Below are 23,541 nucleotides of genomic sequence, written 5' to 3' on the forward strand. Positions count from 1 at the left end.
TGAGTCTGATAAGAATGATTGGAGAAACTGACTTCCTGTCTACACATGAGACGCTGTGGCAGTTGGAGAGTCCTATTGCTGGTCACATGACACAGCGGAGGACCAGAAGGGAGTGGATAACTCACAAATACAGCCACCGGTAAGAAAATTACCTGCACCACAATTTATATAATGTGCCTTCCCAACGGTCGAGAAAATAAAAAAAATTGTGGGAGTGCTTCTTTCAGGCACAGTTTTACAACAAAAGCTGGCGTAAACTGATTGATAAATGTGGGCCATTGTGCTCTTCAGTACGACCCTTAATACTGTACCAATGTTTGTCTATGGTGATTACATTGCGGTGTGCTCGATTTCATTAGTCTGTTTGCCATGCGTGTGGCTGAAATGCCTGAACTCAATTATTAGGAAGGGTTTTCACATACTTTTAGCCATATAGAGTGCCTGGTGTAGAAAATGCAATTCCCAGAACTCAAAGCACAAGGCCAAAACTATGCAGATGTTGACCCAGCAAAGAATGGTAAATCCTGCAGAAATGTGTAGGCCTGGATGAGAAGAAGCAGTAAACGTGATGCAACTCAGGATTAGTACAAGGTAAGTAATGCAAAGATTTGCAAAGTTACCTAATTTTTATGTAGACTATATGTGGCATTATTTACCCCGAAAACCTGTCTACCGTGCACACTTACGTCATCGTTTTCACGGCCGCTTTTGACGGGTCCGTGAACCCGTTTTAGCGGCCGTGTGGTGTCCGTGTGCACTCCCGTGTGCACTCCGTGTTTCCGTGCGCCGAGCATGGTACTGTCCAGGGTGACAGTACCATGCTCGGCGCGCGGAAAATACAATTTTTATGTAATAAAAAAAATAAGTTCATACTTACATTCCTCCTGTCCGGCCTCCAGCGATGACGTTCAATCCATGTCGCCGCGGCAGCCGATCAAAGGCTGCCGCGGCCTCGGCAGCCATTCACAGGCTGCCGCGGCCTCGGCAGCCAATCACAGGCTGCCGCGGCACAAAAGAAGGTTGGACTGGAGGAAGAAGAGGGACTCGTCACCAAGACAACGACCGGGTACGTATGAAATGCTTTTTATTTTATTTTTAATCAGCAGCCTCTTTTCTCTATCAGTTATTGTAATATTTTTCTGTTTTTCTGCCCGCCCGGCGGTTGCTAGGCAACGGCTCCGTCACACACGGACGGCACACGGATGCCTTCCGTGTGCCTTCAGTTTTTTTGACGGACCCATTGACTTGCATGGGCCTCACGGTCACGGATTCTCTGACCAAAGTAGGACATGCTCTACTTTGGAACGGAACGGAGCAACGGACCGTCAAAAAAACTGAAGTGTGCATGTCCCCATTGAAATTAATGGGTTCAGGGTGCTATCAGTGACAAAAACGGATAGCACCCTGAAGGAAAAAACTGAAGTGTACATGAGGCCTAAGGATTGTCCCATCAGGACAACCCTCTCCATACACCTTACTACACCATATGGACCTCATTGTGGGTGATCCCCCGCACTACATGACACTACAGCTGATGGACATCCAGTGAATGGCAGCTTCAATCGGAGAAGGTGACATTCTTTGTAGCCTATTATACAATTTTACTCACATTACTTCTAATAAAAGATTACATTAAAAAAGTGCATAATCCTAAAGCAGTATTACATGCTGGTTATTGAAAAGAATGGCCTGGCCAGGCCTGGCAGAGCGAAAGTTGCTGTATGTTATAGGCTCTTCACTCTGGATAATACAAGGGTCCTGAGCAGGGGATCCTCTCCTCTATGGCCTTCAAATGCCTTAACCGGGCATATGGAAATGGGTTTAAGGTAATATGAGTGGTCGTGCAATAAACCCTTTTTTTTTTTACACACACACACACACACACACACACACATTATTTTGCCCTTTACATTAGATATGAATTAGGCGATTGTAGAAGTGCATAAGTGGTCAACTACGGCAGTTCCCACTGTGCATGGATACGCGTGTCTGCATTGGCTGGCGTTCTTTGATGCAGAAGAATTGTGTGGTGCTTGACCCACGTGGTCAATGCGTCCATGGACTTTTCCAATTCAGCATTCCTCTGGCACGTCATGACATAGGTGGCAAAACGCCCGTCGAGATGCTGAAGAGAATGACTCCTCATATTGGCTTGTCATGTCTGCATCAGGTGGTTATTTTTGTTATGTATTCGTTCCACAGACTTGTGTTCCTTTGGATATCTAATGCAATGTCTAAGTGCCAGACATCATAAATGGTTTTATCTTAAGAGACCTGTTGCACTCTATATTTACCGTGGAGTGATCGTGACTTATGTATTGTGATACCTTATGTAGAACTATCTGCCGATACTGATATCTAGTTGTTTCGGGCTATATTGTTGGGGTCCCCTCTTTTGGGTATTCTTTGGCATCAGATGTTACTGGACACTTTTAATTAACAATAAAATGGTGTTTTTTTTAGTTGGGATTGTAGTTATCTTATGGAAAGGGGTTGCCCTGATGAGAAGTCCAGATCCAAAATTCCTTAAATTAAATAAAAATATTAAAAAGACATTTCCAGTTCTATTCTAACTACATCTGGCATCCATACTATTACTCCACTGGAAAACCTTTTCCACTTACAAATCCCAGATCACAACTCCTGTGCGCACGTCTAATTTGTTATATTGTTTATACTGGAAAATATATATACGATTATAATATTAGTGTATTTTGTTATTTTTCCCTTTTAGCTCTGGAAACCTGCGGATCAAATAATAAATATGGCTCTCCACAGCAAGAATATATCTGTCACTAACAACCATTCAATTCTAGAACGGAGTCATCAGGTCAAACAGTGCTATTCATAGAGAGGAAGAACCAGTTTATGAACAAGTCCAAAACAAAAATTGCAGGGAAACGGAAACAAAGTTTTATGTTTCTGAACATAATACATGATGATAAATCTGAGCTGTCCTTTCTGCACCAGGAAATATAGAGAAAAAAAATGTAAACGTAAATGTAGGTGAAGTGTACATTGTTATATATCAAATAACTGTGCGCCATTTAGGCTGAGGCTATGCATGAATCGCTGTAAAATCCCTATGAATGTCACCTAGGAGGGAAAAAGTGACCTTGTGGCTGTCGCATAATTTTGCAATAGTCACAAGGTTGCTTGCGACTTTCTTCGCATAAGGAACAATTGAAGTCGCACTAAGATTTTACAGCTGTTCCTCCACAACTTGTTGTTGTGTAGCCGGAGCCTAAACTGTTTCCCAATACACCAATAGCGCCTGCCCGAACCCAGTTATTTATCACATTTCTATGCCAGTTTCCTGGCATTACCTCCAAATAATGGAGGTTATGTGAAGAGATAATTTGTAAAATAGTGTAGAGATGTAAAAGATGAATATGTGGTAAAGAATGAACTGCCGACTGAGAACGAATGTCAGTGTCTGCTTTCTCTTCACATTCCAGACTGAATAAATCTGCATTCGTTTGCTCTACAAGAACTTACTACTTATTCTATTACCTTCAGATTTGTCTGAACTTTATTATTAAAATGTATAGTCTTCTCTTCTCTGCCTCCGTACGGTAATATAAGGCTGGAATCACACATGCAGTTTTTGACTACATTTTTTGAGCCAAAGCCAGAAGTGGATCCAACACGAAGAAAAAGTATAAATCCTTCCTTCATATTTACCATTCCTCTATCCTGGATTCGGCTAAAAAAAATCTGCATCAAAAACTAGCTTATGTATAGTTTTTAATTATTCAGGATGGGCTTCAGTGCCCTCTTGTCTTTTATCTAATTTACTAATTTTAATATATTTCTCATTATTAGAACATCATCAATTAGTTGTCTGATCTAAAAAAATATTTCCCTTTACAAACCTTGCCAAATATTTTCATATGGAGTGCCCATAACTACATTGCTTAGCCCCTAACAGTCACATTAAAATTGGAAAAAACGTCCCGAAAGGGTTTAAATTAAATATCTCATTTGCGATATTTATTATTTTTATTCACCTTGTTATATTGTATTTTGTATATTTTATTGGTGTGGAATAGCGGGGGGTTTGAACTCAGGTACAAGAAGAATCCAGCAGCAGGAAGGCAAAAACAGGGAGACAAGGACAGGAGAGCAAAGGCAAATGAAGGGAGGAATGAGCACATAAAGGTCGGATGAAGAAGAAAAATAAATAAGAAAGGAAGGACAGGGTACAGTAATATACAGTGTTTACAGTTATTTGTATCACAATTTTGTTGTTTTTTTTTTTTTTGCAAAAAAACAACGGAAAAATATTTTTCTATCAAAAAAAAAAAAAAGAAAAAAAGTCAAACATCATTTTTATTATGCCGGGAGAAGTTGGTGATAATTACCAGCAGCTCTCCCTGCACTCACACTGTTAGCCTAAGCAAAGCAGTATTGTACTTTTTCATCTGAGCACCGCGGGATTATCATGTAACCAATAATTACTGACTTACCTCCTCATAGTTTCTATTGGACATCGGTATGGGAACACTCTGCTTTAGACAACCCCTTCTCATATGCCCTATAAGCCGCCCCTCACACATACTTTTTTTCAGTGTTTTAAAAGGCATGGGAAAAAAAAACCAACATGAATTTAGGTATTTTTTAATCTTAATTTAAGCATGGTGTAATCTATTTGGAGACATTTGGTACAATAAATTCTTCCATGCGGTTTTAGAGTCCTATCCAAAAGTCTAAGGAAAAATCCCCGAAAAAAAACCCTCATAGCTAGTGCATGCCGTGCTTTGAAGAAAAAAAACGCCACTGAACTCAAAAACGCTACACACCAATCATATTATCACTGAAATCAATATGTGGGTTCCTCAAAGAAACAAGTAGTATCACAAAAGTGGGAACTCTTCATAAAACATCACCTTTATTCATTATTAAGATTAAAATACTCTGGGTAATTCTTTTGACTACAAATCCCCCTTACACAACAAGGGTTGAATCAAACAAGCAATCCACAAAAATCACCTTGGAATATCCAGAAAGTGATATCTAGATGGTGGGGTACCGTGCACCACCGACGGACAAACTCCAGGGATACAACAATTTCTATCACACACAATTAGCGTTATTTCTAAGCACCAAATATTGCATAAAATAAGCACAACACTGACACTTCATAACTGTCCCATCAGGGAACAATTTTGGAGAATTTGTGGGTAATTGGAGACCTATAAAAGGTATATATAAACATATGATAAATATTTGCTTGTATCGGCACATTTGTGCCAGATTACAACTCATGACTCTTGGGAGTAAAGAGGACAATTGTTTGAGGATGGAACAGGTGAGGAAATGCTAATATTTCACTATATACCTTTAAACTAATATCTGGCCACCACGTTTTTTCGCAAAAAAATAAAAAAGGTCCAAAATAAGAGCTGCGAAAACACCACCAAAAACGTGTAAACGCTGTGTGTGAATTGAGCCTAGATAGATGTAATGGAGAATGGTCGTTGGGACAGTCCTCTATATTGACTGAAATGGGTACTCAGCAGCCGCTTACTGCAAAAACAGCTGATCGTGAGGGTGCCCCGTAATCGGAATACCATTGAGGGACACAGGTAGTCTAAACTGGCCAAACCCATTAGAGCCGATCACCTCTCATACGCCAAAATTCATGCGTCATTGCAGTTAAATCTCACATCCTCCTTTATGTCAACTTTCTTTATGTTTCTCTTTCTCATTTTCTAAATCTCTACTTACTGTCAGTAAGGCCCCTGCACGTGTAGCGTAATCGCTGTGGATTTTTCATCCATATTTGAGGTCACAGTAATACAGTAGAAGTAAAGTAAATGAGATTTTAAAAATCTCCACACGCTTCTGAAAATTTCTGTTAAAAAAATCTGCACCGCAGGTCAATTTCTTCAATCACATCACGTCAATTTATGCTGTGGAATGGTTGCATGTATTTCGCGGACTATCCCTATTGAGTTAAATAAGGGGAAGTGAAATTCCGCGAAACAAATAGAAAGTCTTGCAATTTTAGCCGCGGGAAAAGCTGCGGATTGATAGCAAAAATCGCAAGTATGTAAAAAAAAAAAAAGAAAAAAGAAAGCACTCACTGCTCCTGACATTCCCATAGCGACGCATCACTCCTCCCCATCTTGTTTCAGTGTTGCCAGCCTCCTGGGATGATGTTTCATCCCATGTGACCACTGCAGCCAATCACAGGTGCAATGGCCACATAGGAGAAAACCTCATCCCAAAAGGGCAGCAGCACTGAGACCAGCCCTTTGAGGAGCGACTCATCAGTATGGGAGATCAGGGGGAGGCAAATATTAATCTAGCCTGGTAGCCACAGCGGCAAATTCTGGCCAAAAGTCCACACCAAATCAAACACTAGTTGGTATGCACAGGGCCACCATCAGGGCAGTACTAGTAGTACTCCAGTCAGGGGCTCGGCCACATAGCTGAAGAAAAGGGGCCTGCCGGGCTGTTGTATCCCCCCCGGAATTTCGCTACCCCCCTTGCAACGCTCGCGGGCCCCCCCTCGCAGCACATCCCCTTGCAACGCTCGCGGTTGCCCTTGCAGAGCTGTTGCTTCACGAACTGGACGTGGAAGCTGCAGCATGTAAGCAGAAGCTCCGTGTGGAGATCCCATCCCTCAGCTGGCACCTTCTCTACACCGCCGACTGGACCTGCAGGCTGGTGAGTACCCCCCCCTGCATCGTGATTCCCATTCTTCCTGACCCCACTTGTAGAATATATAAAGTATGTTAAAATGTTTGTTTTTTTTTCGTTTTCCTAGCATTTTTTTGCCAAGATTTTCACAATCTCTGCAAAAATGGCGCAGTTTTTCCGAGATTATAAAAAAAATCGTGGCAAAACCGTGTGATTTGTGCCACGATTACGAAAATTGCATAATAAAAAAAGGACACAAAACATGAAAAAAATAGTACTGTTAGGCTATATTCTCAGTGCGGTCAAATCACGTTTTTGCCGCGATTTTGCAAAAATTGTGGCTAAAAAAAAAATATGATTTGACGGCACTGTGTAACTAGACTAAGGCCTTATTCAGACAGCTGTGTTTGGTCCGTGATATACGGAGCATGTATCGGCCGAATTTCCCAGGCCGACCACAATTCACGGAGCCGGACCCCAGCATCACAGTTATCAATGATGCCTGGAGTCCCTGCCTCTCCGTGGGAATACTGCCCCATACTGTAATGATGCTTCCAGTACGGGACCGGGGACAGTATTGCCACAGGAAGGGAGGGACTCCTATGATCATAGATAACAGTGATGCTAGAAACCCGGCTCCCTGAACTGTGGTCGGTCCGGGAAATATGGCCGACACATGGTCCGTATATCACATACCGAACATGGACGTCTGAATAAGGCCACTCACTTGTCTCCTATTTTTTGAGTGGATTGCGCACTGAAAATTCACTACAAATGACAATATACGGAAAAATAAGAAAAATTATAGCTTTTGGAAGGTGGGGAGGAAAAAACAAAAGTGAAAATCTGAAAAATGGAGGAGGAAGGAAGGGGTTAAATCAGCTGCATGCCTATAATGTTGCAGAATTGTAACGTATTTCATCCTTTACAATGTAAAGGGTTAATTTGCTGTAAATCCTTAGCAAGTTCCGTAACGCACACATTGAGGAATTTGGTGCACAAAATCAGCATCAAAACCGCAGGTAAAATCTGCACCTAATAGTGAGTTTTTTTATATGCTTTTAGGTGCGGTTTTTACATTTTGATGCGGAAAAAGGTGCAGGTTTTATGCTGCAGATTTTTTTCTTTTTTTTTTGTTTCAACTAGTCAGAAACAATTCGCAAGCGGAAACACAAGATAAAGTGACATGTAGCATATTTTCAAGTACGCACCGCAGGTCAATTTTTGTGCATAAAAAGCGACATGTAGATGAGATTTCTTGATCTCATTTACTTTGCTGGTCCTGTATTACACTGCAGATTTGCCGCATGAAAATACCCGCGACAAATTTGCATGTAATAAGTATCGTGTGTATTTGGCCTAACAGAAGATTTTTTTAACTCACCCTAAGGCCTTGTTTACACGTGTTGGATTGGATACGGATTCCGATGACGATGATTCTGCATCACATGCATATGAGGTTTTCGCAACCCAGTTCACATGCTGCAAAAAATTATTCACGTGTTTTTTTGTCCGCACCATGAAAAGAAATCCAGCACAGCAATAAGTAGCATGCGACTTATATTACATGGAAAAGCCGAGAATAGGCATCTTTGAATGACAATGGAAATTCCTTCAAGCTTTCTCTGCCTCCCACTGATGTCAACGGGAGGTCAGAGACGGAAATGCCCGAAGAAAGGGCATGTCGCTTCTTTTTCCGCTCGCGGGTAAAAAACGCCTTCGCCTCCCGTTGAAATCAATAGGAGCCGATTTCGGCTGTTTTTTGCCGCGGTTCCAACGCGGTTTCTGCTGCAAAAAATGCGGCAAAAAACTGTGTGAACAAGGCCTTATTCTCGTGCGGATCTGCTACACGCTTGTAGCACATCTGTGTCAGAAATCAAAGGGTAAGCCTCAGATTTTTGCTGTTGAAAAACACATTGAACTTTAATGGCAACGTAAGAGCGGAGCATTAGTGCTCCTTACTTCCTCACAAGCGCTTCCCCCTTCACATCGTCTTGCCCTAAGTTTATCGTGTAGTCAGGAAATCTCCTAACGTACATTATAAACAACGTAGACGATAATTCACAGGGCTCCATTATCTCCTTTTAGCCTCCGTCGGGCTGGTAGACGTCGGTTTACCTTATTTTTGAAGGATGAAATGGCGTAGTAGACTTTGCTGGGAGTCCCCAGGCAGCATCACAAGTGCTCCACTTGTGGACTATGTCCCTGGGAAAGCTCCTGACATCACTGTCCATATATGTAAAGTGACATCAGGGGATTCTGCGGGGCCGGAATCCCTGGTCAGAGCATTGCCGGCGCTCCGGCCGTGTACTCAGGCTTTGCAAAGCTTCGGACGTCACTTCACGTATATGGACATCAGGAACAGCGCCATAGTCCCTGGGCAGAGCGCTGGTAGAAGGCTCCAGCCCTGTTCATGGACAGTGACTTCAGTAGCTTCCCCTGGGCCATTCCCCGGGCGACGTATCCCCCTATTTATCAAAATCCAGATCATTAACTGGTCACTGCCGGCTCCATGGTTTCCTTCACTGTAATTGACATCAGCACCAAAGTCAGTTAATGTGTATAACAGACAAACGTGAGCGCCACACTTTCCATTGCCCACCCCCGGTAATGGAGGGGGGGCCCAGACATCTTCGCTGTATGGGGCCCAGAAATTCCCGATGGCGGCCGTGGGTATGGAAATATGGCCAGAATTCCCTGCGGTATCTGGGTTGAACTTGCTACAGAGTTTTCCACAGCAAATCCAACCCGTGTACAGGGGCCCTAAACAGGAAGCTGAAAACCTGTACAGAACTAATAATTCTCCCAGCTGGGAGTTTGATACAATTGTTTCTAGTATAGGGGCCAAATACATCAGCAGCATAAACCCCTCTACTGTCCTGATTTACTCTCAGCGTAGGTAAAACAAATCTGCTTTGTCCAGTCTATTTAGCTCACGGAAGATTGCCTAGATTGGATACAATTGCAGCAAACTCTCCGTTGTGAGAAGTATTAGGTCTGTACAGGTTTTCAGCCAGTAGATATAAACAAAAATGTCCCTATTCACTTACAGCCAGCAGAGCTCTTTCAAAATGGTGAGGAATTGAAACTTAGAGTACAATGGAAAATCATATAACTTTGTAATATACAATAATTTGCTAGTGTAACTAAACTTTTAAAAAAACTTTTGACATGTCACCGCAGATCGCTAAAACGATGCGGCAGAAGAGCTCGGGTGAACGATGTGCCGCTTTGTTTCTGATCGGCTTTCCGAGGAAAGCCGAGCGAACGGTGTACAGACTTATAGACTTTCTATTGAGCCAGTACACTGCCCACTCGGCTTTCTATTGAGCCAGTACAATAGAGCGCTTCTGCCGCTTTGTTTTAGTGATTGCTGGGGGTCTTCGAGCTCTGACCGCCACCGATCAAAACTTCTGACATGTCACTATAACATGTCAAAAGTTTTTTTTAAAGTTTAGTTACCCTTTAATATAAATGTGTTAGTCAGGGAAAGATGATAACTGGCGATTACCTTGTTCTATCCATAGCAATTTTGCAGAAGACAAAAAGCACAACCAAAGCAGCAGCTCCCCAATGTAGGAGCCACAAATGACTGTAATATTGGCTAACCTTTCTGCCTGTGTAATGAAATATTATCCGGTTATTGTCCAGGTGTTTCCCTACGCCGCCATCTGAAAATTCCTTGTTGCTCTAGGGATACGGTCAACAAGAAGTCTTGCTGCTGTTGACGGTTCCCTACGCTTGACAGCTGGCCACACTTCTGTAACTAGTTAAAAACGTGTGCCATCCCGTCATGCGTACAAGTTTTGTGCCACTGTAGCTGGAGGAGAAGGAGGGGAGGGGGTTTAAAGAGGCTCTGTCACCACATTATAAGTGGCCTATATTGTACATCATGTGATCGGCGCTGTAATGTAGATTACAGCAGTGTTTTTTATTTAGAAAAACGATCATTTTTGACGGAGTTATGACCTATATTAGCTTTATGCTAATGAGTTTCTCAATGGACAACTGGGCGTGTTTTACTTTTTGGCCAAGTAGGCGTTGTACAGAGGAGTGTATGACGCTGACCAATCAGTGACCAATCAGTGTCATACACTTCTCTCCATTCATTTACTCTGCACATAGCGATATAGCTATAATGCTATGTGCAGCCACATAAATACACTGTAATGTTACTGCAGTGTCCTGACAATGAATATACATTACCTCCAGTCAGGACGGGAAGTGTATTCAGAATCCTGACCACTTCTGTAGCGTCTGTGTGAGATTACAGGACAACACAGCGAGATCTCGCTGTAAATGACAGTTTACAGCGTAATCTCGCGAGACTACGCATGCTGTGCTGTAAATCACAGAGAATTGCAGAGAAGTGGTCAGGATTCTGAATACACATCCCGTCCTGGCTGGAGGTAATGTATATTCATTGTCAGGACACTGCAGTAACGTTAGTGTATGTGGCTGCAAATATCTATATCGCTATGTGCTATATAAATGCATGGAGAGAAGTGTATGACGCTGATTGGTCAGTGTCATACACTTCTCTCCACAACGCCCACTTGGTCATATAGTAAAACACGCCCAGTTGTCCATTGAGAAACTCATTAGCATAAAGCTAATATAGGTCATAACTCCGTCAAAAATGATAGTTTTTCTAAATAAAAAACACTGCTGTAATCTACATTACAGCGCCGATCACATCATGTAGAAGATAGGCCACTTATAATGTGGTGACAGAGTCTCTTTAAGATGTGTTCAAAGTCCCTTGATGCACATCAGTTATTAGATAATAGTGACAAAGCAGAATTGAAGATGTAATAACACTTCTATACATTTGTCGTTTTTTTATTACAGGTTTGTATACTTATGCATTTGTGAATGAACCCCAGGCTTTGTCTTTTGTGTAGATACCAGTGACAGACAGATGCACACAGAAGATGTCACTAGCAGGAACAGGCTGGGAAGCTGCCCCCATGGACAGGGAACTGTATATAAAAATGCTTTTGTCTATTGTCATTTCCATTCAGCTGGGTGTTGGTAAATGTAGAGCATTGTATAACCCACCACACTATAGAAGCAGAATGCCTTTCAGCCGTCATCCCAAGAGCATTAGCAGTTTTAGAAATCCACAGGCAGTGGTAACATGGCAAAAACCGCCGAAAAAAGGCATGTGGAATTCAATGCAAAGCAAAATTATCTCCAATCAGAAGGGAAATTCTATTTAAAGACTTTCAGTATCATACACTTCCTTAAGTGACTGCAGTGTAAAGAATGCTAGCCATGTAGTCAAACCGGAAAGCAACACGCTCGGAGAAACAAGAACAACCACCTATAGATAATCACCGATATGTTACATACGTAAAAGGTCAGCGGTAATATACAACGCTATCAAATGGACGCCCCAAGCTACCAGGACAGGTATTGTTGGGCTTTTCCCGTTACACATACTTGTCAGCGTGTAGTATATACCATGTAAAGTTATTTGGCTCATAATAAATGAAACGTTTTAACATCTTTCAACGTCAGTCTGGCCAAGTACAGCTGACCAAACAAGGAACATTCCTCTACTTCAAGCACCATTGACCAGCCTTAGGCCACTCCCACATGGCAATATTTTGCGTCAGTATTTAGAAGCCAAAACCAGGAGGGGTTCTAAAACACGGGGGGAGAGATGCAATTCTTTCCAATTTACTCTGTGTAGGTTCCACTCCTGGTTTTAGCTTACACCGACCAAAACACCTATGTGAAAGTAAGGCCGGGTTTCCACGTAGCGTAAACGCTGAAGACTTTCCGTAACAGAATTCTGTGCGGAAATTCAGCAGCATTTACAGTAGCAACAAAGTGAATGAGATTTAGAAAATGTTTTGCCCATAGACTTCAATGGGGAGCAGAAATTCCGCAGCAGATTTACGTTGTTGCGGTTTTTACAGCGTTTAGGCAGCGGAAACGCAGTAAAAACCGCAGGTGCACATATACTTTGCTATGACCAACGTTTAACATTAAATCCGTAGGTAAAACAGCGTTTCCGCAGCAATATGAGCAGGCAAAACGCACCGTTTGGCGCAGATTTCTGTGACAGATTTACCAGCGTTTTTCTAGAGATTCTGCTACAGAAAATCTGCAGCGTATTCTGTGTGTAGGAGCATACCCTATGGCCGGGTAAAAACGCAGCGTAAACGTTAATAACTTGACCTGCGGTGCGGAATTTAATTCTGAAGCATGTCAATTTATGCTGCGTTTTTGTCCATTTTCTATTGTGGGCTTTCAACATTGAATTCAATGGGGATGCAAAACCCGCAACAGAAAGCCAATCGTTGCGGTATTTGCGGCGTAATCACAGCATTTACGCTGCAAAAAACGAAACGCCGGAAGAAAAAAATTAACATACTTACCCAAAACGCCCTCCTTCTTCATGCAGTCCGGCCTCCTGGGATGACGTTCCGTCCCATGTGACCGCTATGGACAATCACAGGCTGCAGTGTCACATGGCCTGAAACGTCATCCAGGGAGGCTGGAGCGGATGTCAGGAGTTACGTATGAACGGCTTTCCCCCGCAGCGAAAATTCCGTCTGAAAAATCGCACCACAATGTTTTTACGCAGCGTATCCACCCCTTGGGAGCCCAGCCTAAATCTCACCATACACCAGTGTTTCCCAACCAGGGCTTTGTACAACCTGGTCAGAACACAGAAGCTAGAAAACCTGTCACTAGGCTCGGTTTACACTTGTTCATCATTTCCGTTTTTACAGGAGCCGTGACAGATATGACTATACCTTTTTTTCTCCATTGACTTATAATGGATCAACCAAGTTTCCGTCAGGTATAAAAAAAAAAAATTGCTGGATACAATACTGAAGCATTCTGACTGTCAAAAAGCAACTGAAGTCTGATGAAAAAGAACTAACGGAGGTGTAAACAGAGCCTTCGGCTTCGTTCACATCTGCATTTGGGTATTCCATTGTTCTTCTTCGTCATAGGAAACAAAACACCAGAGTCACTGGATCCGTGGCATGATGGTAACCATCAGCGCCCGACGGAACTTATGGACTTTAATAAGTTCCATAGGTTTCAGTCATGATGTGAATGATTTTGCCGGACAAAAAACGACAGAGGCCCCTAATAAAGCCTCCGACAAAGATGTGAACAAAGCCATACAGAAGACTTCGCAAAATGATTTCAGCCTGCTTACGGCCCTTGCACATATAGTAGATTTTTTTTTAGGATTTTCTATCCAGATTTGCAAACTGAAAACCTGCAGCGGATTTAAAAAATCTCATCCCCATACGGCGGCTGCTGCTGAATTTTCAGCACTGAAATCAGAGCAATCTGCAGATGTTCAAATCCACAGCGTGCTTATTGCGCTCCGGATGTGCACTGCGGATTTTGCTGCAGAACTACTGCAGAGAATTCACCACGTGTGTAGGTAGCCTTGAGGCCCCCTGAACATGTTGCAGATTTTGTTGCAGTAATTTCTGCAACAAATTCCGTTCCATTCATCTGAATGTGGTTGTTTCTGTAGCAAGCACAAGATCTGTACTATCTAGACCAGAGGTCTCAAACATGCGGCCCCTGAGGCTGTCATCTGCGGCCCACAGGGAGAGGAGAGAGCAGACGGAAGGAGGAGCGCTCCGTCACAACGTCAGTCCTTTTCCCACGCTGCCGACGCATTGGCGGTAGGTGAGCAGTGGCCCGACAGTCCCCTGTAGTGTAACCCCCCCCCTGTAGACAGCGCTCCACACACCCCACTTTTGTCGGCGCTACACCCCCGCCCTCCCTGTAGATAGCTCCCGTGGGGCTCCCCCAGGACCGGAATCCCCAGCCAGAGCACTGGCCTGGGATTCCTCTGCTGTAGATAGCGCCCCACACACCCCAACCCTGTTGACAGCGCTACACACCCCCCCCCCCCCTCCATGTAGCTCCATTGGGGCTCCCTCCTAGACCAGAATCCACGGCCGGAGCAATGCTGGTGATTCTGTACTTGATGCATCTTTCTTGACAAAACAAAACATGAATACAAAATATGGGGAAGTCTTTTCTTTAGGCCTTATTCACACGGATGTGTGTCATCAGCATATGGTGGGTGGCTGCGTGATTTTTGCGCAGCCGGCATTATTATGATACTCTGGTTTTATGTTTACAAACATAAAAGCAGGAGGTGCTTTTCTGTTTTCATTCATGTTTTATTTAATGTGCCGTGCGCGATTTGCACACACCCATTGACTTCAAGAGGTGCGTGCTGCGCGAAACACGGGCAAGTATAGGACATGTAGTGAGTTTTACGCAGCGAACATACACTGCATGAAAATCACTGATAGTCTGAACGGACCCATTCACTAACATACGTCCATGCGACGCGCGTAGCACGGACGTATAACACGTTCGTGTGAATAAGGCCTTAAAGAGGCTGTCACCAGATTTTCAAACCCCTATCTCGTATTGCAGCAGATCGGCGCTGCAATGTAGATTACAGTAACGTTTGTTTTTTTTTTTAAAAACGAGCATTTTTGGCCAAGTTATGACCATTTTTATATTTATGCAAATGAGCCTTTCTTAAGTACAACTGTAGTATATCCAAGAGAGAAAATGGGACCAAATTGCGGCGCTGCTCAGGAAGGACGTCAGATGAAAGAGGATGTAATAAATAGAATTTATTGATAATGGAGTAGGCTACGCGTTTCGACGCCGGACCGGCGTCTTCATCAGGCCAATGTGTACAATACAATAAAAGCTCCTTTATATGCATGAGGGAATTTAACAACAAGATGAAAAAAACCGCCAAAACGGCGGGTCAAAGGTCACACACAGCGTTTGTCAAATGTAAACAAACAGATTCTAAAAGTTACATAAAACTATACAAATGTAATAACATGATATAAACCATTTGATAAATATATTAAATATATTCAATATATTACAACCTATCTTAAACAAGAAAAACATAAGATGAATTTTTGTAAGGAAAAGGAGAAACTAAGGGATGGCCGGTGATATGCAGAGTTGGAACGCAAAGCGGTTCACCACAATGGGTTGAGCCGCAGGGTGGACCGCAAACAAAAGGGGTCGATTTGTGAATGAATGGACTGAAAAACAACAGGGGGTTGGTGAGTCACATGAAGTGTAGGAGAGGACTGTCGTCACAATGTTGGATCGCAAAAGCGACAGGAAAGGAGCAACGGGAGAGAGGAGCCGGTGGCACGCAAATGTTGGAACGCAAACAGTTCAACGTAGGGGAGTGAGCCGCAAGGTGGACCGCAAACAAACGGAGTTGATTTATAAATGAATGGACTAGACATCAATGGGTCACATGGGGTAAGGAAATAAGAACCGCCGTTGTGATGTTAAAACGCAGGATTAGAAGGGCGAAAGAACCGGAACACAGTGAGTATTTAAAAGTTTTCCAAACCACTTAAAAGGATGATGATGGGAGAGTGTATTGCGGACCGTAATATTATAAAATTAGTATAAAAATTGGTAAAAAAGTTGGTATAAGACGGCGGTTCTTATTTCCTTACCCCATGTGACCCATTGATGTCTAGTCCATTCATTTATAAATCAACTCCGTTTGTTTGCGGTCCACCTTGCGGCTCACTCCCCTACGTTGAACTGTTTGCGTTTGACTCACCAACCCCCTGTTGTTTTTCAGTCCATTCATTCACAAATCGACCCCTTTTGTTTGCGGTCCACCCTGCGGCTCAACCCATTGTGGTGAACCGCTTTGCGTTCCAACTCTGCATATCACCGGCCATCCCTTAGTTTCTCCTTTTCCTTACAAAAATTCATCTTATGTTTTTCTTGTTTAAGATAGGTTGTAATATATTGAATATATTTAATATATTTATCAAATGGTTTATATCATGTTATTACATTTGTATAGTTTTATGTAACTTTTAGAATCTGTTTGTTTACATTTGACAAACGCTGTGTGTGACCTTTGACCCGCCGTTTTGGCGGTTTTTTTCATCTTGTTGTTAAATTCCCTCATGCATATAAAGGAGCTTTTATTGTATTGTACACATTGGCCTGATGAAGACGCCGGTCCGGCGTCGAAACGCGTAGCCTACTCCATTATCAATAAATTCTATTTATTACATCCTCTTTCATCTGACGTCCTTCCTGAGCAGCGCCGCAATTTGGTCCCATTTTCTCTCTTGGATATACTATTTCTCGACAACAAACTTGGTTTGTTTGTGTTTGGACCTGGCAGCAGCTCCCCTACCTTTATGACATCCTAACCGGTGTCCACCTTCCTAGGTGAGCAGTTTACCATACTTTGCCCCTGGGGCTTTATATCGTTATTTTGCAGTTTCTGGCGCCGTGTTTTTTATCTGTTTTAAGTACAACTGGGCGTGTTTAACGTTAAGTACAACTGGGCGTGTATTATGTGTGTACATCTGGGCGTTTTTACTTCTTTTACTAGCTGGGCGTTAGGAATGGGAGTGTGTGATGCTGACGAATCAGCATCATCCACTTCTCTTCGTTACCACCCAGCTTCTGGCAGTGCACAGACACTTCCTGCCCCAGGTCCTGCATCGTGTCGGACGAGCGAGGACACGCTGTGTGTCTGCACTGCCAGAAGCTGGGTGGTAACGAAGAGAAGTGGATGATGCTGATTCGTCAGCATCATACACTCCCATTCACAACGCCCAGCTAGTAAAAGAAGTAAAAACGCCCCGATGTACACACATAATACACGCCCAGTTGTACTTTTACTGTAAACACGCCCAGTTGTACTTAAGAAAGGCTCATTTGCATAAATATAAAAATGGTCATAACTTGGCCAAAAATGCTCGTTTTTAAAAAAACAAAAACGTTACTCTTATCTCCATTGCAGCGCCGATCTGCTGCAATAGCAGATAGGGGTTGCAAAATCTGGTGACAGAGCCTCTTTAAGCTGGAATCTCACTTTATTTTAAGGAGACCGTGACATATATGAAATAGATATTACTTCCTTGTCTGCCCATGAAAATACCGTAAACAAGTAAAACATGAATTACGTATCTGCAAAACCATATAATCATATAGAAATAAGACACACACAGCTTGTTAAAACTACAACTCCCAGCATGTCCAAACAGCCACAGAGCAGTAGTCCCTGGTTACAGACCAATGTCAGATGATTGACTTCAAGTGATGAGGATGTTCAACTGTATAAATATATAAACTCATGATGTAGAAGGAAGTTCTTAGCGCTTGTATCCAGTACAGATAAGCGGCTGCAAAGCATTCCTTGTACAGCTATGACCAGCACCAGTCCTACCAGGTGACACCTGTCAGATCTGACACTTCATCAAGACTTCAAGATCTGACAAGATCCTGCACAAAAAGTTTACAAGCATGATACATTCCTTTAAACACCTTATAAGCTTTGACACTAGAAACCCTACTAGCGAGCACATCAGAAATCTGCATGCCTTCAGTCAGGTCATGATCTTATAGACCTGAATATCATCAAATTAGTAACGGAGAAGTCAAGCTGATGCAGGTCACTGGGCACTAGTGATCATCCTTTCTATGTAGTCTATTATTGTACAGAAATATCCAGCCTACGACTGGTAGAATGCTATTAGAGAGAAAAGAATTATAAAAGAAAAAACAAAAAAGGATCAATAGTTTCCAATTATATTCCATAATCAAAACAATTAGATGAGATGGAGTAGATGATGCCGGACATGATGTACAGATGTACAGAGAACCCCCAGCCATCATGTCTGATGCATACAACTTCCAATGTTTCCTAATGACTCAAATAGATGTCAATCATTCTATGTATCAATCATAATCGTATGTAATCAATCATAATCACATGTATCAATCATAATCATATGTATCAATCGTATATGTCAATCATAATCGTAGGTGTCAATCATAATCACATGTATCAATCATAATCGTGTGTCAATCATAATCACATATGTATCAATCATAATCACATGTATCAATCATAATCACATGTATCAATCATTCATATATACAATACAGCTCTGGACAGTTTGGAACAGGGTTATAAGATACACCAGGAGGTAGGAATACTACACACTGCTAGAACGGACAGTACAGCCGGGTGTCCCCGGGTCACAGCAGCAGCTACAGGGTTAAAGATCTCCACTGACCAATCAGAGACAAGGCGCAGAGTTAGGTGTAAGGCAATAGAAGGTGGAATGCAGGTGTAGTGTGGTTGAGACAAATAAAGCAGCGGGTGTAGTGAAGGAGGCTGCTGGGTGTACCTGTTCGTTAATCTCCATGGTTCCTGGGCCTAACTAGAAGGAGCGGCCTGGCAGCGGGGTCTCTTCAGGTCTCTGCGTCTACTCGGCCTATGAGGGTAAATTACTGGTAGCAGCTTCTCCCATCTTATTCCTGCCAGTGTTGCTCCTTACTGTACCGGGGTTGTAGCTCCCTCTGCTCGGCACCAGTCCACACCCCAACCCGAGCCGCCCAGCTACGTAACACCCGCCGAACCCGCGGCTCTGGGCGGAGCAGAGAATTCTGTGACAGGGAGTCAGCTGTGACGGAAGCCGGCCAGGTCCTCATTCAGCTGAACGCGAAGCCGCTGTCATTAGGCGTGCGATGTAGAGCCGTCCGCTGCAGTAGCGCTTGACCCTGTGGCAGCCTGCACTAAAGTGACGGTAGACATTAGATGTTTGCTGGCAGGTCTAGCCAGTTTCGGTGGAATTTCTCGTAATTTAATGGCCACCTATAGATTTGTCTTCCTATTTTTTCATATTGCGTGACCAATTAATGAATTAAAGGGCTTCTACAGTCATAGGTAAATAGAGTTGTGTCGCAACAGTCACGCTGGCGCGACGCGACGCCTGGATAATATTGCGCACGGGTCCTATTAATTAGAATAGGATTATAAATGGAGGGACACTTTAATAATCATATTCTGAAAAAGACCAGTATAAGAAGGCCTAATGCGCCTGCGTTTTAGCGTCCTTATTATGGCCATATAAATAACCCGACCCCTGCGGTTCTACTAAATCATATATTAGATCGCCAGAGAATGCTACGATAGACTGCGTTCAGTTCTGTAGAACCACAAGGTTTTAGTTCAGATTTTTTTCCAATTGTTAAATCATTTACAGGCGCCGAAACAGCATGTAGACGGGATTTCATGTGTCCCCATAATGCAATATGAATAAACGCAAATCGTGATCTGTCGTGTTGGATCCTTTCAGACTGTAGTCAACCGTAATATGATAAGGAGTTCTGATCAAAAGCAGATTGGATGTTAGAAAAGGACAGGGTTTTTTTTTCTTCTCTGCTGCATCTGGAGATATTTAACTGCATAGTTGGAAATGTTTGTGGTAATACCAGCCAAAAGTGCGGTCACACAACTGATCGATGGTCCATCTGTCCGCAGGATGAAAACTCCTGTCCATGGCCTTCTCAACAGACATTTTAAATCCATGATGTTCATACAAATTTGACACCATCTTATCTATTAACGGTGACAACCACATATTCAGGTCACCCACAACCTGATACCTACAGAACAATAGTAATATGATACTTCCTACATTCCTGACTGAATACGTCATGGAAATACTTAAAGCTGATCGGCCATGAGATTATGCTGCTCTATGTAACACATAAAATAAAAATATTCTGCCGTATGGCTAATAGTACTAGAGAAAAGAGCAAAAGACACGGCGCCAAGTAGCGGAATCAATAGTTTAAAGGAGCAAAAGGTACATAAATGCTCACCTGTTCAGTGGCAAATTACCGGCATGTAATTTGTATCGATAAGCTGCTGCCAATCCCAGACGCAACTCCCGTGGAGATGCCAACGTAATATAATAGAATAGCAAAAAACGGGATAAACGGCGCTGCTTATGTAAAGTACGGTTTATTGGAAAGGATGCTACGCGTTTCGGCGTCTTCATCAGGCATGTTGACATGCCTGATGAAGACGCCGGTCCGGCGCTGAAACGCGTAGCATCCTTTCCAATAAACCGTACTTTACATAAGCAGCGCCGTTTATCCAGTTTTTTGCTATTCTATTGTATGGCTAATAGGAGCGTTCAAAGAATACACCGGACTATGACTAACTATGACCCCAGTTTATCCATGAGGGGAATCCTCTTGGGAAAAGGCATTCCAAAGATTGACTAACTGTAAAGAACCCTTTCCTGTATTGATGTCTGAATCTCCTTTCTCCCCACGCAATGAATGTCCCCTGGTCCTTTGCACGGTTTTTAGAATGAATAAATCTTCTGCTAGTTCTTTGTATTGATCACACATATACAGGGGGACTCAAAAAGGATGGTGTATAAGTAAAGGCCTGCAGTTAAAGTAACATCAGTGGTAAATGCCCCATGACTGAAAATCAAAGTAAAACTGGCTTAGTGCCCATAGCAACCAATCACAGCACAGCTTTCATTTTCAGGAGCCAAATTTGAAATGCGTTTACGACATAAGATGGCGACATCGAAGCAAGAAAAAGCTTTTTGTGTGTTGGAATTTGTAAGAACGGGGTCTGTGGTGATAGTACAGCAAAACTTTCAGAATAAATGGTAAATGTGCTCCGCATAGAAACTGCATGTTGCGTTGGGTGAAGCAATTCAGAACCACTGGGTGTTTATGTCATGGGGAAAGTCCAGGCCGCCCAAAGACTTCAGAAGAGACAGAGAACAGGATTCGAGCCGTGTACAAGCGTAGTCCTAGAAAGTCGACCAGGCTGACTAGTATGGAACTACAGGTGCCACAAACCATGGAATGGCGTATCTTACTAAAACGTCTGCTTTGTAAGCCATACAGATTACATCTTCTTCAGGAGCTGAAATCAGACGACAAACCGAAACGCGGTGACTTTTGCATTGACTTGCAGAGCCGATTGAAAGAGGATGAATTTGCTGACAGGCTGGTGTTCAGCGATGAGACTACGTTTCACCTCAGTGGGAAAGTCAATCCCCACAACATTAGAATTTGTGCCACAGAAAAACGATTTTCAAGCACATGATGGATTCACCCAAAGTAAACGTGTTCGGTGCAATGAGCAGGCGCAATGTCTACGGTCCCTTCTATTTTTTCAGAGAATACTGTAACTGGCAACTCCTACCTGGAAATGTTAAAAGAATGGCTTTTGCCACAGATAGACTACGTTTGGCAGATCTTCCTCTATCAGCAGGATGTTGCAGCTCCGCATTTCCATTTGGATGTTCGCCAATACCTGAATGAAACAGTACTTGAACGTTGGATCGGCCGCGCCGGAAACAACGATTCACCAATGTTCCGCCGCCCTCTACGATCGCCAGATCTAACCCCCTGCAACTTCTTTCTGTGGGGCTACATGAAGGACTCAGTGTATCTGCCCACCCTTCCACAGGATCTGAGCGAATAGAGACAACGCATCACTGAAAAAATGGAGTCCATATCCGAGGATATGCTGGCACACTTCTGGATAGAATTGGACTACCACCTAGACATCTGCCGTGTCACCAATGGAAATCACTTTGAACATTTGTAGTGTATGGATAAAACTTGGATCGATACTGTTTCTTTTCATGTTAATAAATTTGTGTTATATTCTCTCGGATATGAATATCGAGGCTACCATTTTGCATCATCCTTTTTGAATCACCCTGTATCTATACATGTTAATCTGAACTAGCCTGATTTTTCTAGCCTCTCATTGTAAGGCTATACACGGACCGAATACGCTCGTGTAAATCCGGCCTAAGGTAGACCTCCCATCCCATTTAACAATCTAGTCACCCGCCTTTGAAAAGGACGTGAATATACGTCCTAGCAGGATGGTGGATTTGGGCAGGCTCAGGAGCTAAGCCTGCTCCATACACAGGTGGTGTTAGTTGTGTATTACAGCTGAAACCCTGCTATAATGGCTGGGATCAGATATAACGCCTATCCCCGCTGTTTAACCACTTAGATTCCAACGTCAATATCGACCGCAGCGTCTAAGCAGTTAGACCGAGGGGGTTAGGGGCTCCCAATTAGGGCCCCCAGGTCTGCCATCTTGGTCCTGCTATTAAGACTTACCAGAGGCAGAGCTTAAAGTCTATGTACACCTTTGAAAACATTTTTGTTTTCCTTTAATAAAAATGTGAGGTCAGTGTGTTTGGTGCAACTTTCTAATTAATTAATCCGTAGTCCCGCTGACCTGATGGATTCAGGTCTCAGCGCAAGATACAGCTGCTCTGTATACAGGATACAAAGCAGCTGTATCTCAAAAAGTAAAACATTTTTTAACAAAAAGTAATTAGAAATTTGCACCAAACACACTGATGCACATTTAACCCGTGTCCATAAAATTCAGAACTATTAAAATATACTGGTGTAATGAAGAGCAAGTTGTGGACCCACAGCTACTCAACCGGTTTGACTTAGGGCCACCTCTAAGGATGTTATCTAAGTAACCTCCCCGGTATTCACCCTTTAACTCCCCTACGGGGATCTGGACTTCGCTGCAGGGAGACTGCCAGGTCACTATCTCTTGAGGTGGTCCCGGTATCAGTAGCAGCTGGCCTAGCGGACCAGGAGACAACGGTGATGTACACCGTGGGTACAGGCACTGGCAGGTGATACCTTGGCAGGCAGGTGTAGGTCTGAAGTCACAGTACGTAATAGGTAACGGGTTTTCAGGCTCGCAGCAGGACACAAGTTGCCAAGAGGTAGAAGGCCTCAAGCTCGTCTCAGGAAGCAGAACACAGACTGGATGCAGGTAGTTTGATACGAACTGGTAACAGGTAGCAGGATACAGACTGGCAGTAGGTTGCAGAATACAGACTGGTAGCAGGTGGCTGGATACAGACTGATATAGGGTAGCTGGATACAGACTAGTAGCAGGTAGCTGGATACAGACTGATAGCAGGTAGCTGGATACAGAATGGCAGCAGGTAGGTCGATAAAGGCTGGTAGTGGGTAGCTGGATTCTTACTG

At 43.1% G+C, this 23,541-nt stretch overlaps 1 protein-coding gene and 1 long non-coding RNA gene across 3 annotated transcripts in view; one reads left to right on the forward strand and one right to left on the reverse strand.

The window, feature by feature from the left end:
* The window catches only part of SECISBP2L (SECIS binding protein 2 like), a 57,548-nt gene extending 38,403 nt beyond the window's left edge, over nucleotides 1–19,145 (reverse strand). Inside the window, exon 1 of the mRNA XM_075858030.1 lies at nucleotides 18,870–19,145. Coding sequence (XP_075714145.1) covers nucleotides 18,870–18,887 — 18 coding nt within the window. The 5' untranslated portion in view covers nucleotides 18,888–19,145. The remainder of the gene's footprint in view (nucleotides 1–18,869) is intronic.
* On the forward strand, nucleotides 35–12,155 carry LOC142748098 (uncharacterized). 2 transcript variants are annotated; one of them, XR_012882138.1, is made up of 3 exons: nucleotides 35–139; nucleotides 2,735–3,002; nucleotides 11,500–12,155. It is a non-coding gene; the product is annotated as an uncharacterized LOC142748098 (long non-coding RNA). The 2 variants fall into 2 exon arrangements; XR_012882139.1 differs by having other exon boundaries at nucleotides 11,553–12,155.
* Nucleotides 19,146–23,541: the final 4,396 nt, after the last annotated feature.

The sequence above is a fragment of the Rhinoderma darwinii genome, chromosome 3, assembly GCF_050947455.1.
Source record: "Rhinoderma darwinii isolate aRhiDar2 chromosome 3, aRhiDar2.hap1, whole genome shotgun sequence".
NCBI lineage: Eukaryota > Metazoa > Chordata > Amphibia > Anura > Rhinodermatidae > Rhinoderma > Rhinoderma darwinii.